Source organism: Beta vulgaris, chromosome 3 (assembly GCF_026745355.1).
Source record: "Beta vulgaris subsp. vulgaris cultivar EL10 chromosome 3, EL10.2, whole genome shotgun sequence".
NCBI classification, from domain to species: domain Eukaryota; kingdom Viridiplantae; phylum Streptophyta; class Magnoliopsida; order Caryophyllales; family Amaranthaceae; genus Beta; species Beta vulgaris.
The window spans coordinates 18,670,305-18,689,408 of NC_079204.1; the positions used below are offsets into that span (position 1 = coordinate 18,670,305).

Below are 19,104 nucleotides of genomic sequence, written 5' to 3' on the forward strand. Positions count from 1 at the left end.
TCGTTTTCTGCCAATATCTTCAATTGGGTAATCGAGGAGTGGCGGATCTAGAAGGAGACATGGAGGTACAGCTGTACCCCAAATTCAAAAAAAAAAAATCAGTTAAAAAAAAATAAAAAAAATAAAAAAATTCGCGCAGCAGAGCGCGCTTGGCGTTTCAAGTTTCAACTTAATTTTCTCGCTGAACTCCTCTCCTCTCTCTCACATAAACGGCCGACTGCGAGTCTGCGACGCTGACGCCGCCACGCCGGTGGCCGCCCAATTCGCTTTCTTCGGCAATTCGGCTTCGCGAGTTCGCGACCCAGTAGGCCAGCCGCCAGTACCCACGGACTTCGAAGTTCGAACTCATTCGCAAATCGCAGCTTCAAGCTTGTAAGTTCTTACTTCTTAGTTTATACTTTTGTGTTTTAATTTAGATTTTTCAACTTTTCTAAGTTTATATATTGTTAGATTCTTAATTTAATTGAATATTTAGATGTAAATTGTTGAATTTGAACATTGGTGATTAATTAGTTAGGGTTTACTTGTTGAAATTCGAAATTGAATTTTTGACAATTAATTTTATGAATGCAATTAGAAAATGACAAATGATACACCCAAGTCAAGTAAATCCAAGGGAAAACAAATTAAGCAACCCGATCTTCGACAATTCATTTTCAAGAGAAGTTTGAAGTTTTTAACATAGCGTTTTGATATTCGTAGGATGCAATTGTAGTTTTAGTTTGAAGTTTAATCTTATGCATTTTTTTAATAAAATTGGTTGTATGACTATGGATATTTTGGTTATAAGACTTATGTATTGAACTTTTTTTTATGAACTTTTTTTCTATTTTTGTGTTTGTTGTACGTCCGTAGCTCCGTACCCATATTCAAATTCTTGGGTCCGCCACCGTAATCGAGGTAAAGTAGAAAGGAAACAGATTGCAGCCGGTAATGGAAGTATTATCAAGTAAATTATACGGAGAAACATGCTTAAAGCCCTTAATTCTTAACGATAAATGCCGTTCAAAGTTACCATTGGGTAGGATTACAAGTGGGTTTTGTGAAAGAAAGCTGGAATTTAGGTGGGTTGGGAGGAATTGTGAGAGGTATGGAAAGGTTGGTATTTTTGCTGTTAAGGGTGTAAATGATAAGCAAGAAGAACCTCTAGTGGATGATTGGAGGTTGGAATTTCTCGGAAAGCGTAGCCCTGTAGGTCTTAAGCCCCCTGAAAAGAAAAAGAAAGAAGAGAAATCAAGGTTGTTGGGAGATACAGATGGGATGGACTGGTGTGTGAGGGCAAGGAAAGTTGCATTGAAATCCATCGAGGATAGGGGGATGGCGCGAGTTATGGAGAATATGGTGAGTCCAAAGACGAAAAGGAAGAAGAAAAATAAGAAGAATAAGAGCATTGTAGAGAAGAAGAAACTTAAGGTAGATGAGGATGACTTTGATTCTGATTCTGATTCTGATTCTGATTATGATGAAGTTGACTCGAATGATGTGAGCCCGGTAGATGATGTGGATCACCTTCTCAGGGCGGTTGGTATGCTTGGTGATGGGATGTTTGAGGAAAAGAAGAAGGAAACAATGCAGACATTTGTTCAGAGGTTGTCACAGTTTGGTAGCCAGCCATCGGATCGAAAGAAGGAGGTAAACTTAAACAGAATGGTTGTAGATGCTCAGACAGCACAAGAAGTGTTGGAGGTAGTCTCTGAGATGATTGTTTCTGTTGGGAAAGGTTTGAGCCCTTCCCCACTTTCTCCTTTGAATCTTGCTACTGCCATCCACAGGATTGCAAAGAACATGGAGAAAGTGTCGATGATGGAAACTCGAAGGTTAGCCTTTGCTCGTCAAAGGGAGATGTCTATGCTTGTCGGTATTTCAATGAACGCTCTCCCAGAGTGCTCAGCACAAGGTATCTCAAATATTGCTTGGGCGTTGTCCAAGATTGGAGGTGACCTTCTGTATACTACAGAAATGGATAGGGTTGCGGAGGTTGCCATGACCAAAGTTGGTGAATTTAATTCCCAAAATGTTGCTAATGTTGCGGGTGCATTTGCCTCAATGAGACACTCTGCTCCAGATCTCTTTTTGGAGCTGTCAAAGAGAGCTTGTGAGATAATTCATGCCTTTCAACCTCAAGAGCTTGCTCAGTTGCTATGGGCTTTTGCTTTCTTAAATGAACCAGCTTATCCTGTGCTTGAAGCTTTAGATAATGTATTTAAGGATCAAGCTCAGTTTCAATGCTGCTCAATCAGGGGATCATTAAGTCATGATGTAGTTAAAGCTGCGGACTCGGGAAGTCCACGTCCTCTTGTCCTTAGATTCAACAGAGATCAGCTTGGAAATATAGCTTGGTCTTGTGCTGTTCTTGGTGGAATGGAACGCAGTTTCTTTTTCAATGTGTGGAAAACCCTGCAAAATTTTGAGGAAGAAAGAATTACAGATCAGTACAGGGAGGATGTTATGTTTGCGTCTCAAGTCTATCTGGCAAATCAGTGCTTGAAGGTTGAGTATCCTCATCTTCAGTTGTCTTTAAGGAGTGATGTCGAGGAGAAGATTGCTCGTGCCGGAAGAACTAGGAGATTTAACCAAAAAGTTACATCATCATTTCAAAAAGAGGTTGCTCGTGTACTTTTCGGTACCGGGCTGGAATGGGTTAGAGAATATGCCTTGGATGCGTATACATTAGATGCAGCCTTGATCGACAAGAGGGTCGCTCTTGAAATTGATGGACCTACCCATTTCTCCAGAAATTCTGGTAAAAGTTCTTATCTCCCCATACATTTTCTAAACATGTTCCAAGTCTTGTGAAGCATTAATTTTTGTCTATACTATGAGTCTGCAGGGGTCCCTCTTGGTCATACTGTCCTCAAACGGCGATATGTTGCTGCCTCTGGTTGGGATATTGTGTCAGTTGTTCATCAAGAAGTGAGTCTCCTGAATTATTTGCTATGAAATGTTTCACTTTTGGTTACATTGATTTCTGTGACCAGTAAACTTTTCCTTCATGTAATCCTTTTTTCTGATTCGGGCTGTAGTGCTTGAGCTTATAGCACATGTGCTTTCTAGTGTTACATCATGAGTAACTCTATGATTTGACATATAATTTCTCGATTACACCTGGCCGGATCAGTGATATATGGTGTGAAGAACGAAAGCACACTCGTTTTCTCAGAGTTTCTTTTTATTCTTAGATTTGCAGTATGTTGGAATGAGTGAGAGCATAATCCTTAGATTTTCAGTTTGTTGGAATGAGTGCTTTAACTGTTTCTTGACATAGAAAGAATTTCTTTTCAAAGAAATGTTGCAGACAAGTTGAATATGGATTTGTAGGTGTGTCAAGCCACATTACCTGCTGCTGAACAGTTAATCTGAATCACTTGTATGAAATATATATTTCCTACCGTTCTAAAATAAACTGAACACTTGTCATTTTAAGGCCACTTCATTTGGCATTTACTCCTCTCTTCATCAGACGACTCTCGTTTTTATTTCTCTCCATCTCTCCCCTCTCCTTACTGGAGTGCCTGCCCCCTACGTATCATTTATTTTAGAATTAGACCCGATCCAATTACTAAAAAGAATAAGAATAAGAATAATTCAGTTTTTGCTATAAGATGTTAATTAGAGTATGTGAAGTGAACTACTCAGGATTCTGTTATCTTATCCATTGGTACTTTTGGTAGTCTGTTGGAGGGAACAGGGAAAATTCTTCACCCTGTAGACTTCACATAACCCTGATAAGCTGAAATGAAACTTGTATCTTGGTCATTGAAGTGAATCCATGTTATTGTCGAATTACTTGCACATGCTTGTCTGCTCGATTTTCCAATTTATGAACTACTGATGTATTTTCTGTTTCACTATAGTGGCAAGAACTTGAAGGAAGTGGTGAGCAAGAAGAATACCTAAGACAAATTTTGAAGGATCATGTAGGCTAAGATCGCACCTGAACCTGTTCCGGAAGCAAGAGATGTAGGTGTGCTGTAGAATGTACTATTCATATTGGATAGGAAGAAAAGTTTGTATATTGTGTTTACCTGATTCTCATAATGCTTGTATGTTGGTGTATTTATTATTTAATCATCGATGCTTTGCAATATTGTCTACAATTGACCAATTTGGTAAAAAAAATTAGCACCGAACGACAATATGGTAAAAAAGTTAGCTTCAGTGACAATTTGGTAAATAAACTTAGCTTCAGATGATAAATTGGTAAATAAACTTAGGTTCGGGTGAAAAATTGATAAAAAAAGTTAACTTTTACGACAGTTTGGTAAAAACAATTGAGCTCTTGCGGCGTTTAGGCCAAAATTTTAAAAACCTATTTTTTTTTCTTTTTTTTTATTGTTGAATTCAGGGGTATTTCCTTTTAATTAATACAATACGAGCGAGAATTATTAAAATATTATTTCACTCATCACATGTGGAGAGCAAATGTATTCATGTATGTGTTTGATATTTTTGAAATTTATTTAGGGATAATTTAATGCACCATTGTCCCCAAAGTTGTCATATATCTTCATTACAAGATTGTATTTATCTTAAAAATTATCCACAGATATATTAAATACATATTGAATACAAATGTTATTGTTCTCTAATGTTAGTTAGAATGAAAATGGAGAGCAAAATATAGGGAAAATTGGGTAAATAATTGCATATAGAAAAAAGAAATAATGGTGAAATTAATAAATTAAAAATATTATCTCTTCTACACAATTATTTTTCTCTTGTTTGCACTCTAATTAACATTCGAGAGCAACCTTTCAAAAAAAAAAACATTAAAAAACAATAACATTTGTATGCAATATGTATTGAAATTTATTTCAATATTTTTGTGGAATATTTCTAAGATAGATACAATATTTTATTGAAACTATACACTCCGGAGTAACAACTTTAGGGACAATAATACGTTAAATATTATAAAAAATATTGAATACATTTGCACTTAAACTATGATGAATGAAATAATATTTTTTTTATTCTCCTCTTGTATTAATTAGAATGGAAAGAATATATGGTAAAATAATGAGTGATAGTTTGGTAAATAAATGTGTGGGAAAGAAGAATAAAATTTAACAAAAATGGAAAAGCATAGAAAAATAAGTTTTTAAAATTTTGGCCTCAACGTCGCGAGAGCTCAATTTTTTTAATAAACTGTCGCAGTAGTTAACTTTTTTTATCAATTTGTCCCCTGAACCTAAGTTTATTTACCAATTTGTCATCCGAAACTAAGTTTATTTACCAAATTGTCACCAAAGCTAACTTTTTTACCAAATTGTCGTCATGTGCCAATTTTTTTTACCAAATTGGTCAATTGGCCATAAAACCTTCACCAAGGAGTGGTCGGAGTATACTTCATTCTCTCCTGGAAAAGTGCTATGTTTGGACTTTTACATGTACTCTCATTTTACCACCTATTGTACTTTATGTGGTAGAAAAAGGGTCATATAGAATTTTGTTAGATACAACTTGATATTTATATATATATATATATAGTTTATATTTTAGTTTATAAGTCACTCTAGATATTAAAGGTCAAAGTTGAGCGTAGAATTTGTAAAACACTACATGTACAATTTACATGGTACGAAGGAAATATATATATATATATATATATATTATATATATATATATATATATATATATATATATATATATATATATATATATATATATATATATATATATATATATATATATATATATATATATATAGCAAGAGTAAGTTTGAAGGGCGATGTAGATAAATTTTGATTTTAAAAATTGGTCATTCTTCTATTTAGGTGATATAGTTTCCTCAAACTCAATTTTTTTTCTCATACTCCACAAAAAGAGGACACAATTATGTATTTACTTGATATAACTCTTATTAAAAATTAACAGATTGGGAATGAGGACTGAGCTGAATAATTAGAGATTGAGGAATTGGACGCTTTTTTTTTATAAGGGAATGGCTACCTACTCAATAATAAAATTATTTTCATATTGTCCCCTTTTCACTTATCTTTATTACTACTAGCCTTCTATACACGCGATGCGTGTGCCAATAGTTTGGGGTCTGTTTTTAATAAATTTCATCTAAATATAATTTTAGAAGTGTGATTTATAATTATTGTTGTACAAACTAATGTAAGGTGCTTAGAAATTGTAATGAATATTTAGATATAAGGTCTTATAGTCAAATTAAATTTGTAATTTCTTAAAATTAAATAACCATTTTTCTCATTGTGTCAAGTTACTTTAATTTGTTAATGCTTATTTAGTTTAATTTATCATTAGAATTTTGACCACATCTTTAAATTAAAAAAGAATATATTGTAGAAAATTTGAATATCCAATTATATATTTAGCAAAGGACAAAAATGACTTTTTAAAGGGGACACTATAACTCTTCGTTGGCTTATATAGATTCAAGACCAATCACATCATAATAATTTATTTTTAAAGGAGTAGAGATTAATGAAAAAAATTCCCATAATTGTCACAAACAAATAAATTCAAGACCAATCACATCATAATAATTTCATTACAAAATCACTCAACTTACTAATCGCCACCTAACAATTCTGTGTGTAAATTCAATCAATCATATGAAAAATCATAAATGTCATAACTCATGTGTAAACGGCTTTAAGTTCGTTCTAACACTTGGAAAAAAGAAATGCATTAGATGAGTGATCTCCACAATAAGCATTCATCACGAAAAGTCGGTTGAGGTCGTACCTACACACAATTTCTATGAGTTTTTAGTAATTCACATTATCCCCTTCTCATAAATAAATTATTTAATTATAAAGCCCAAAGAGTAGGATTTGAATGTGGACAATGGACACCACACAGCACTTACAAAGTCACACTCTAACAAGGAAAAATATCTCGTAATTGTTTTCACATTTCATCCGCTTTTCTTTTGTTCTTCCTGCGTTTTTTCTAGAGCTGGCAAAATATTACCCAACCTGCCAACTCGATCCGAACCCAACCCATTAATAATGGGTTGGGTCAAAAATTTGAACCCATTTAATTAAATGGGTCGACCTGACCCAACCCGTTTAATTAAATGGGTTGGGTCAGGTTGAAAATTCCAACCTGATTTTGACCCACTTAACCCATTTATGAAAAAGCAAGCTAAAAAAATCTCTAAAAAAATTTGGAGTCCTTTACTACTCTTGCTTATTATGAGTTAGTCATTACACTTAAGGTTGAACAATTGCTTACGAAGTTTTAATGATGTTAATTTTGAACATTTGTGTTGATTTTTAACAAAAGTTATGTTGATTTTGAACAATATTATCATATGGTTATGTAATGACTTAATTTTAATTTGCTGCCTATTGTTATTTGCAAATAAATTATGTTGTTTTATTTTTTTTTCTAGAAAAAACACGAAAAAAAATAAACGGGTCGACCTGAAGGTTGACCCGTTTATCATAAGGTTGGGTTGGGTTGTAAATTTCAACCCGTTTAAGTTAACAGGTTAGGTTGGGTCAAGGGGTTCTCAACCCGCCAACCCGCCAACCCAACCTGATCTTGACCCAACCTGACCTATTGCCAGCCTTAGTTTTTTCATTGAAATATTTTATTTTATTTTCTTTTATTTGATTTTTCCACTAACATAGTGTCATTTTATCACTTAAAACCTCATTGATTTTAAGTAGCAATAAATGCTTCACACTACTCAAAAGTCATATTTTAATCTTCAAAAATTATTTAAAAAAAGTCTAATCTATACTAATATATTAAAAGGCGTGCGTAAACCAGGAACGGTGCCACGTGGCGCTCTCCCTAAGGAGTTTTAGTTCATGTAATCCATGTACAATAAAAAAAATTAGAAATTGCATAGTATAGGTTTTGATCCCGTGACCTCAAGTTCATGTACTAAAGTTTTAACCACTAGACCAAGTTGTATTTAGTGCTATCATATCAAAGTACAATATTAATAAATGAAAATTTTCTTACCCGGGACATAGCCCGGGCGTAATAACTAGTTTTAATATAAAAGTGGACCTATTCACTAAATGGATTAAATTAGTCGTTGTTTGGGCTCATGATCAGGCCCAATAAATATCATAAAACACTCCTCAAGGCATGAGTTATAGGCATTAAGAGGGTCCACCAGCTTTACCTTAAAAAAGTGATAGCTTTCCTAGGTATTGGGATGTTCCCAAAAGGGTTTCTTGTCTGGAGGATTCCCAACCCTATAAATACCAACAGTCTCATCAATGAACAGGTATTCAATTCTCACTTAACTAAACCAGAGCATCTCTCTCTAGACTTGCTTAATTTCTCTCTCTAACCCATTACTGACTTGAGCGTCGGAGGGGCTTTCCCGGGATCACCCCGTGCCTGTTTTTCCTTGTTTTGCAGGATTGGCAGTGACCATACTCGTGATTATAATCTAACTCGGGATTTGACTCTCACCCCAAACACATTACTCTTTTGACTAGTTTCTTAGCCGAAACAGTTTGGCGCCGTCTGTGGGGATTCTACATCTCAAAGTCACGTTCCGAGAGCAACATGACACCCCGAAGGAAAACAATCCGAGGTTCACTACCTCGTCAACCCACACCCCTCCAATCTCGACAATCACACGTTTTGGTTGAATCCCTGGCAATAGATGACGAGGGATCGACCACCTGAAATGAAGAACACTCATCCCCCGAGATATTTTATTTTATTTTCTTTTATTTAATTTTCCCACTAACATATTGTAATTTTATCACTTAAAACTCCATTGATTTTAAGTAGCAATAAATGTTTCACACTACTCAATAGTCATATTTTAATCTTCAAAAATTATTAAAAAAAAGTCTAATTTTAATATAATAGTAGACCAAGTCATTAAATGGATTAACCTAGTCACCGAAAGAAATTAACCTAGTTATTATTGGGCTAATTTTTATTTAAAAATAGACGATCTCTTACAAGACAAACTCTTTAATATTCTACCCTCAAGCTTTTGTATTATTGCTTGCATAACATAAATAGACTTAAAGGGCTAAAATTTTTATTTTTGATCAATTTGATTTTTTTTTTGAGGGGAATCAATTTGATTTTATTCAAAATAGTTAATCTTATCCATTTTTTAAATTGCATTGGTTTCTGCCCCAATCCTAAATAAGAACAATAAAAGAAAAATGAGGGAAGATAATTTAACTTTTTTAATAAAAAAAACTTTCGGACAAACATTTTTTTTTAATAAAAAAAACTTTTGGACAAGCATTTTTTTTGCTAATAAATATCCATACTTTTTAAAGTCTTACTCAGTCTACTTTTACTCTCTCATCAGTCCTCTGTCCTCCATTGGTCTGCCCTCCAACTCATCACCCCAAAAAAGAAATTTAAAAAAAAAAACATCTGCTCAAAATCTATTTTTGCTGGGTAAGTTGATATTTTGATTTATTTTGTAAATTCTACCTCGATATTTTTGTACCCAATTATCCTATTTGATTTTGTATTCAATTTATTTGGGTTGTGAATTGTGATGAGTTATGCTGTTATGTGATCTTGCATAATTTTATTGGATCTGAAATCATCTGCATTAAATCATGCTGAATTTACACCCTTAGAAGCTACATTTGATGTTTTATAGTAAATTTATCTGCTATTTGACATAATAAAAAAATTACAAGCTTTTTGATCATCTCATTACTAAAGTTTTTTTTTCTTTGTAGTATTGAGTTCTGACTTTTGAACCCAATAGAGAATTAGAAATTTGAGGAATTCTGATAGGGTTGACTTCGGATTTGCTTAGTAATGTGTTGTTATATTGACTGATTTACTCTTGATCATGTTCTTGAGTTTTATATTAATAATAATATTTATTAAACTCTCAGTTGCATTTTCTGAAGTTATTCATGATTTACTGTCATTTTTTCAAGTTTGGAAACATGATTTTCTCTTTAACTAGTAGGAACTTGAAGTATGTACTATGTAGTGCAGTTGTGCCTTACTCAGTCAGAACTCTTGTTGTTTTTCATTGATCCATTTGATTTCTAACTCTTGGCCTAAACTATAAGTTCAGTCTGAAGTGTTTGCAGTTTGGGATGTAACCCAACGCAACCTGCAAATATACGGTTTGACATTTTTCCAACTTAAACCGCACTGTACTTTTGCCCAAACTAACCCAAACCGAACAACGCAAAACGGTTTGGTACAGTTTGGTTTGCGATTTAACCATTTTTTCCTCCACGACATTAAAGTTGTAATCTAAGAGTAAAAAAAATTGTTAATAAATATAATGAGTCCAAATGAATATAAAGTTAACTTTATAATTAAACATAAATAATAATTATCAAAAGTGTCCAAGTTCTTTATCTCAAACTTTTTTTTTAGTTGTATACTTTTATGCCACATTGTCACGTGTATTTAGAAAAAATAAAAAACTCAAACTGCAACTCAAACTGCGGTTTAAGGTGCAGTTTCAGTTTACAAAAATTAAAACACAACCCAAACTGCAAACCGCGGTTTGCTTGGAATCATAATCCAAACCGCAATTTTAAAACCGCAAACTAACACAAACTGCGAAAAAGCGGTTTGCATTGCGGTTGGTGCAGTCCAGACTGAACTCTGAACATCCCTAAGTTTAGAACCTAAATTAATGCTCGAGTTTGAAAATTAATGGAAGTTGAACATGGGAACCCTGGTGGAGTGGTGTGTGTTTGATTGAGTCACGAGGAGAATTCCTTATTGATAGGAGATATTTGGAGAATTTTTCTACTTGATTTATGTTTTTGGGTGGTTGGGTGATTTATAGGGAGCTAGACGAACAATGACGCAGCAGTTTTCGAGTATCACACGTCACAAACTTTACGAGTTGTTAAACAAACAATGACATAGCCTTTCGGATTCATCTTAGTTTGTACGTCTCTCTCAATGACTAAGGGACTTGTTCAATTAAAGATGTGGTTATTAGTTCTGGATGAATTACGATGACATTTGATCATATTCCACAGTTCCACTGAATATTGTGAGACACTTTTTGTATTCGCATTTGCCTTCTCGGCTTCTCCAATTCTTCTGCAATTAGATTGATGTTCATTTTGTGTTATTGCACCCAATGAGTAGTATTCTTTTAGGAAATCTATCTGCAGCTCTGGAGGTTTGTAATTTGTTAAGTGATTGTCTGATGTGTGTTAGAATTTCTGTTGCTCTGTCTGTTAAATAAACTATGGCTTTAATATTATGGATTTTAGTTCTTTGATGTTCTGGGTTTCAGTTTAGTTTTCTTGCTCTTCAGGAATGGCATCAGATGATAATCCAGAGTTAGTTGAGAGGGTTTATAAGGGAAAAGACCCTGAAAAGGAAGAAAATGAAGATAAAGAGGAAGTTAAAGGTGGATTTCTGGCAACGGTGAAGGGTTTCATTCATGATATTGGTGAGAAAATAGAGGGTACAGCAAAATTTGGCAAGCCTACTGCAGATGTTTCTGGGATTCATATTCCTCATATTAGCCATCATAAGGCTGAGTTTGTTGTTGACATTCTTGTGAAAAATCCCAACCCAGTTCCAATTCCACTTATTGACATAAACTACTGTATTGAGAGTGAAGGAAGGAAACTGGTATCTGGACTGATTCCCGATTCTGGTACAATTCATGCTCACGGCTCTGAGACTATCAAGATACCGGTCGTTCTGATTTACCATGACATTAAACAGACTTATAAGGATATTAAGCCTGGAAGCATTATTCCTTACAAGGTTAAGGTTGATCTCATTATAGATGTTCCTGTTATTGGAAGGATCACTATCCCCCTTGAGAAAACTGGAAAGATCCCGGTACCATACAAGCCTGACATAGATGTGGAAAAGATAAAGTTTGAGAGGTTCTCTTTTGAAGAAACTGTTGCAACACTTCATCTGAAATTGGATAATAAGAATGATTTTGACTTGGGTCTTAAGAATTTGGACTATGAGGTTTGGCTAGGTGATGTGAGCATTGGAGGTGCTGATCTCGAAAAATCTGAAAACTTACCTAAAAATGGTATTAGTCATATCGATCTTCCGATTACATTCAGGCCCAAGTACTGTGGATCGGCAGTCTGGGATATAATTAGAGGAAGAGGAACTGGTTACAGCATGAAGGGAAATATTGACGTCGACACACCTTTTGGTGAAATGAAACTGCCCATCAAGAAGGAAGGTGGTACAACCCACTTTAAGAAGAAGAAGGAAGATGGAGGCAGTGAAGATGATGAGGTATGCTAAGTCCTCAATCTAATTTTGGGCACTGATCTCTCGTCTCTTATTTATATGGCTGTATTATATTGTGGGGTATTCAGTTCAGGAAGCTTCTCTGTTTATAAAACTTGACCTCACTTGTCTAAGTAGACTGACATTATCCCTTTTCAAGGCTGTGTATGGTTAAACAGAAAACAATTTGAACCGAATTTCATTTAACGTGAAGTATATGTCCCTGAAATCAGGTTTCCGACTTCATTTTCTTTTGTTTGGTTCTTGCTAGAAAACTAGGAGGAAAAAGAAAATATGGAATATAAAAGGAGAGGATGGATGGAAGGAGAGAAAGAGGAAGTAAGGAAAAGGCAGGGAAATGAGGCATTCCTACTTTACAAATGGAAATGAATATATTTTCCACGCTTAGGTGAACTATTTTTCACCTTTAACAAACCAATTAAAAAAAAATGGGGAAGCCACTTTTCTTAGAAATAAATTCTTCCCCAACCAAACACTCTGATGCTAGTGTCTGATCTATGTGGAAGATCTTTCCATATTTTCGTCATAGCACCCTGCTGGGATACACAGATAAAAAAAGGGTCCGGGTGGGATGGTGATCTCTATTGTAATTTATAGTTAGTCCTTTCTTTAGCTTGGTGCTAGCATATGGGTTGTGGGCTTGCTGCAAACTATTCATGTTATCCAAAATAACTCAGATCTTGACACTGCTTTTAAAATTCTTCTGTTTTCTTGTTCAGAATCCATGTATGTATGTATAGACATGAGTCCATATTGGAGTAGAATTAGATCTTTTTAGACGAGTATTTCTTTTCCCTATATGTCGATTGGTTTCAGAAGCCTCATTTGGTCTTATAAATGGTCAAATACGTACCTTTTTAGTGGGGATCTATCGTCACAGGACATTATACTCCGCTTTGAAACTTGTATTTGATTGATCACCATTCGTCCATTCCGAATAAAAAAGCTTCTCCTATGTTTCTTTTAGTTGAATTGTGAAATGTTGTGTTGTAACCTGCTTGAACTTTTCTATGGTTTGTAAAACTAATAATCAACTCACATGGTATAAGATGGATGCCAACTAGCTTAGTTGGTAAGTCATATGGGGATGGTACTAATGACCTGGGCTTGAATCCTATCTACATCTCTGCGTGTTTGGCTCCCTATGCACAAGAAGAAAACTCAGACTGCACAAAGAGTCAAAGACCAACTAACCCTACAAATGTTACAACAACAAGAACACATCATTGTTTTCGTGATATAATGATAAACATCCAGAAACATCATATACATGCCTTTTACATTTTAGTTGCAAATGGTATAGCTTTATTTCTAACGCATAGCCAGTTGTCTAGTCTCTAGTTCAAACCAAGGACGAATATGTATAGTAAGTTGGCTTCCTTATGTGTTTCGGTTGATAAATTTGGTAAAATCTTAACAATACTTCTGTTATCTATGTGCAGGACTAGATCCGCTCATGTGGAGATGCTATCTACTGCACATTTATGCATGATTAGCAAGCATTCGGGATTGCTGAAAGCTTGTTACTGTCGCGTTTATTTGTATGTTGTTACCATTGGAATGATGTGTTTTTGAAATTCTTTCTCTGTTAAGACTTTATAGCAATAAAACCATCTACATTATGAGTGAAACGCGTATTGGGTATGACGAAGTTTGCTTGAAATAAAATGATATGAAAGGATAGGCATCAATACAATCGTCGTTTACCCTTTTTCTTATCAATGAATAGATCTTTTTACTTGTATAACTTAGAAGGGAATTCCTAGAATAAGTCGGACAATATGATCAGGTACTAGAAGGCGTATTTAGTAATTAACAATTTATTGCATTGTCAAAAGAATTTCATGTTGTTTATTGAGATTAAGGGTATGAATATCCCTAGGTCTTTAGCGAAGTCTTAACAAGAGTCTTGTACAAGACTCAGGGATACAATTTTGGTGGGAGTTTGAGGTTGAGTTTTGAAATCAAAGACTCACCTAAAGAATCAACTTGCAAAGGAAATCTGTTACTTTTTTTTTTTTTTTTTAAAGCTTAGTCTGAAGGTTTGAAGTGAGTCTGTAGAATTAAAAAGTAATGAAAAGCTGATGTGGCATAGTCTGAAATTTGGAGGTGAGCCTGAGAGATAAACTCACCCTAATGTCGTGAATAGAGTTTGTTTGAGATATTCAAGAAAACTGGTGTTCATACACTAGTTGCCTATCCAGAAAAAAAAAAAAAGAAATTGTCCTTTAAACATTTGTCTCGGGTTTTTTTATTAGAAAATAAAGTCAGCCCAAGGACTAACCCCTACAAGGCTACTAGCCTGTTGGAAACACCAACACATTGGCTGGTAAGGCATGAATAGCATGCTAAGGAAATACCCTAATATAATGTTGGGGGTAAGGATCGAACCCCTGACCATAAGGGTCAAGGGGGAGCGCTCTACCCACTTGAGCTAACTCCTATCCTCACTAATAGGGTTTGTTTAACAATGGCTAGCTTATTATTGGAAATTGTCACACAACATGACCTATACATTTCATTGATATATGAGATATAAGTTTACATGCAAACTATATTGTAAGATGCTAAAAGATAATAGAAAGCATTCACAAGATACACAAAAAATATTCACAATCTATCGTATTCATACAATCGAAGAGGATGGAGGTTGTACGTTAAAAATCGTCAGAGTAGGCAGCGAAAATTTTTAAGGAAATTATATGAATATTGTTGTCGATAATGTACGTAAAAAACACAGAAATTTCCAAGAGTAACTTTTTTTTACAATGGAAAAACATACATAAAGTTAAAGGAAAATGAAAGCTGAAGAGACCTATCCAACACTACGATTCTTCCTACACCATTGGGCCAGTTGATGTGCTGTCGTAACCTGTGCTCGTGAGAAGATGTGAAGGTTTTACCCAGTGTTCGAATTCGGTGTATTGTCCATTTGAGTGTTATGTCTTGATTATTATCCGCTTGGAGAAGTTATACAAGCACTGACGAATCTGTTAAAAATTCTAATGTAGCTGTCCCGCATTCTTCGCCAAGATTAATGATTTGAGACATGTCGTAGCTTCAGTGGCTAAAGCTGAGTGAGCAAAGCAAAAAAGGCCTTGTTGCGCTTGTGCTAAATCGGGTTCAAAGTTTTTTTTTTGATAGTTTGGGTTGTATTTTATTCATTAAGTAAAAGCTTCCAACAAAGAGGAAGACTTTAAAACATCCAATACATCATTTTCAAGCAGATAGCTAAATAGAATTGCTAACACAAGATTTTTTTGGGGAAACAACAATTACAACCAAGCTATGAAATCATCCTATCTGACTAGGCCTTGCTTCGCCAATGTATCAACTATAACATTTGTCTCACGCCCTTTATGTATTAATTGAATGCCATTCCCCATCCTCAGACTTCTTCGAATGAAATTTATGATGAAAGTGAGGTTCCACGGGCCTTTAGAATCACTCGTACACCACTTCACCGCATTTGCGGAGTCGGATTCAACCACAAGTTTGAGTACATAAAGATTCATGTGCCGTGAATAGCTTGATAACACGATGAATTGCTAGAACCTCGGCATGGTTAATCACTACACATGGGATGGGACTAGAAAAAATACATATGAATTTGCCGTCATGATCCCAGGGAACTCCTCTAATGGCAGACTTTGAGGGATGTGTTGAGAGAAGTATCAACATTCCATTTTAAACAAGACCCAAGACCCATCAATTTGGATAGTTAGTGGCCTTGCTGCAGTATGTTACTGGCCCAGTTGAGCATAGGAGAAGCCAGGCGGGGTATTGGGGTCTCAGGGGTTCCAAGTAGGGCCGTGAGTTAGAGCTATAAAGATGTCATGTTGCTTATCACTTTCTTGAAGTTGGACAACAATCGATGGTATCGTTGGACGATGAGTCCGAAATACCTGGTCCTTTCGAGATTTCCAGATTGACCAAAGTGCTCCCACAAACTTCGGAAGCCGAGAAGGATGACTATCCTCCTTATGGAAATAGATTATCCAATAACTTAGCCATTCACTAAACCGCAAGTTAGCATCTGTATATTCAGTTGAACCCCCAAACTCACATGATCCCAAATCTCAATAGCCAGTGGGCACCAGTGGAACAAATATATCGGCCAAACAGATTGGACACTCGCTTGAGTTCCCAATCTGACGGTTGTATATGTTATGGATTGTGGCAATACCATCGTGCCACAATTTCCAAAGAAACAGTTTCTATTTTGGCATGATGCGCAATCCCCAAAAAATACGAAAAAAAATTGTATCCATGGCAGATGTCATGCTTCTGATATCGTTTTGCTGTTGGAGCAAAATTGCATACCCCGATTTTGTTGTGTAGTCACCTAATTTGGTGCCAGAACTCCGCGTATTTGACGTGCACAGTGTGGTTCGAATAAACTGTTGATCTTTCGAATATTCCATCCTTATTGATTGCCAAGCATCAAATCACCCACCTTTAAGTTGTGGGCTTCGGATAGTGATGTGCAATCGCGAAAAATTGGACGAGAGTCGTTCATCCATAGGTGTGTAGTAACCCCTATCCTACTTCCATCTCCCACCTTCCAGTTTGTATGCTTGGTAAGTAAAGTATCAGCCAGTAGAATACCTTTTCATCCCCAGGATGACTGTGGTGGACTACGCGTCGAGGAGTTATCAGAAATTCTAGTTCTATGGTAGACCTTTGAGAGGAGCAAGTGCGGATTTTGTTTTATGTGCCATGCTTTTTTCATTAATAAAGCTTTGTTAAAGATCCCTATGTTACGAATACCGAGCCCCCCTAACCTCGAGTGCTGATATCGCGTTTTTTTCTAGTGAATGCCTCTACCTTGTGAATCTTTCCAGAAGAACATTGCTAGCATGCTGTCAATTTTGTTAGCTATTGTGGTGGGAATTTTGAACACTCCCGGTTGGTTCATGATTGCACCTATGAGGATGGAATTAATAATAAGCACATTTGCTGGTTACGATAGATGAATGTGGTTCCGGCTAGTAATACGCTTCGAAATCTTATATATCCAGCAGAGGAGTGAATTGTTGAACCTTGGTTGTCTGGAAATCAATCGGGATGTCGAGGTAAGTACCAATTGATGTTTGTAAATGCATGCGCAAAATGGATTTATAGTCACTCTAACTTTCTGGCGGAGTATTAGGACTGAATTTGACGAAAGATTTTTGTAAATTCAGGATCTGACCCGATATATCATAGAATTTGTTGATCACTGTAATTACTTCACGACAAGAATCCTGTGAAGCTCCGAAGAAGAACATTGAGTCGTCCACAAAAAAGAGATGTGATATTGTTGGACCCTGATTCCAAACACGGATGCCTTGAAACAGTCGTATATCAGTTGCCAGGCTTGTCATACGAGATAGTATGTCAATGCAAAACAAGAAGAGATACAACGAAAGAAGGTCGCCTTGACGTAACCCACAAGTAGGAGTGAAAGGTTGTGTTGTATGACCATTGATTAAAACCCGACATGACACTGTTGAGATACATTCCTGTATCATTTTTACCCAGTGCTCTGGGAATCCATAAGCTCGAAGCACTCGTAAAATGAAAACCCAACTTACTCTGCCATATGCCTTATTCATGTCCAGTTTGAGCGATGCTAGATGTTTCGGACCCCTACGTTGCTTATTTTGGATATGGGTAAGGTCATGTGCGACAAGGATGTTATCGTCCATATGTCGTCCCAGAACAAATGCATTATGATAATCGTCAATTAATAGCGGTAGCAAGGATTTCATGTGATTAATTATACATTTGGCTATGCATTTATATAGAACATTGCAAAGGCTAATTGGCCGTAAATGATTTACCTCCACCGGCGGGCTAACCTTTGGAACAAGTATAATCAGCGTTTGGTTCCATTCTTTTAATAAATGTCCCGTGGTAAAAAATCTTTGTGTTGTTGCCGTTATACAGTCTCCAACAGTTGACCAATAACATTTGAAAAATTCCACATTATAACCATATAAACCCGGCGATTTTCCATCAGGTAAAGAAAAAATAGCATTTTCCACTTCCTCGGGAGTTAGTGGCTGTAGCAAGGAAAAACAAGCCGTCGATGAAATAACCAGAAGATTAAGCTCACGTAATACAAGGTCAATATCCTCATTAACAGACGTTTGAGAAACTTGCTGTCCACCATTTGATGTTAAAATAGTTTGAACATGTTGCTGAATTAGATGTTCCAGATCCGTATGTTGCGTAACGTAGTTACCATCTTCAGTTTGCAGCATGTGAATATAATTATTTTGCCTTTTCTGACGAAGACGCCTAAGCAAAAGCTTTGTAGGCAGATCACCTTCCTGAATAAATTTCTCTTTCGTTCGTTGACGCCAATAAGTACAAGTTAGCGAAATTTCCTCTAATATAGGTCGTTGTCGTTGTAAAAATACACGGCCTTGTTCACAGGTCTGCACTTGGTTGCCATAGTACTGTAATTGTTCGACAATATTTTTCCAATTTATTCCCCAGAACAGTTTCTTATCTAGACACCAATTTTTAAGTCGACAACGAAGTATATGAAGACGACTAGCCAATACATAGGCTGGAGAGCCCGCAATATATAATTTCCAAATATCATAATTCATCAACTTTACCTCACCCTAGTGTAGACTCCAGTTTTCGATTTGATAAGGACGTTTTGTAGTATGTGTTTCAATCATTCCTCCGAAGCATCAAGAGTAACTTGTTGACGAACAAAGTGGATGTCCATGTCTATAGATTATCACAATAAAAAATTATAGCCTTTTTAACATGTTGTAGAATCTCAAATAAGGTTTTGGATCCAACATAAAATTTGGCTACAACATATGACAACATCTCTGTATTTAGCTTCACCGGTGCAACAAGACAAGATGGGCTTTCATCTGGACAACTATGATTGTC

General features: G+C 35.7%; 2 protein-coding genes across 3 annotated transcripts; both read left to right on the forward strand.

The window, feature by feature from the left end:
• The first annotated feature begins 100 nt into the window (after positions 1 to 100).
• On the forward strand, positions 101 to 4,085 carry LOC104889083 (hypothetical protein). The gene is made up of 4 exons (XM_010674226.4): positions 101 to 372; positions 856 to 2,743; positions 2,831 to 2,913; positions 3,855 to 4,085. Exons 2-4 carry the CDS (start codon positions 934 to 936, stop codon positions 3,924 to 3,926), a joined length of 1,965 nt encoding a protein of 654 aa, XP_010672528.2. The 5' UTR covers positions 101 to 372; positions 856 to 933; the 3' UTR covers positions 3,927 to 4,085.
• Positions 4,086 to 9,213: 5,128 nt separating this feature from the next.
• On the forward strand, positions 9,214 to 13,835 carry LOC104889084 (hypothetical protein). 2 transcript variants are annotated; one of them, XM_010674227.4, is made up of 3 exons: positions 9,214 to 9,372; positions 11,231 to 12,189; positions 13,647 to 13,835. In XM_010674227.4, exons 2-3 carry the CDS (start codon positions 11,233 to 11,235, stop codon positions 13,650 to 13,652), a joined length of 963 nt encoding a protein of 320 aa, XP_010672529.2. In that variant the 5' UTR covers positions 9,214 to 9,372; positions 11,231 to 11,232; the 3' UTR covers positions 13,653 to 13,835. The 2 variants fall into 2 exon arrangements, with proteins under 2 accessions (XP_010672529.2, XP_048497188.1); XM_048641231.2 differs by having other exon boundaries at positions 9,253 to 9,372; positions 11,210 to 12,189.
• The last annotated feature ends 5,269 nt before the right edge of the window (positions 13,836 to 19,104 follow it).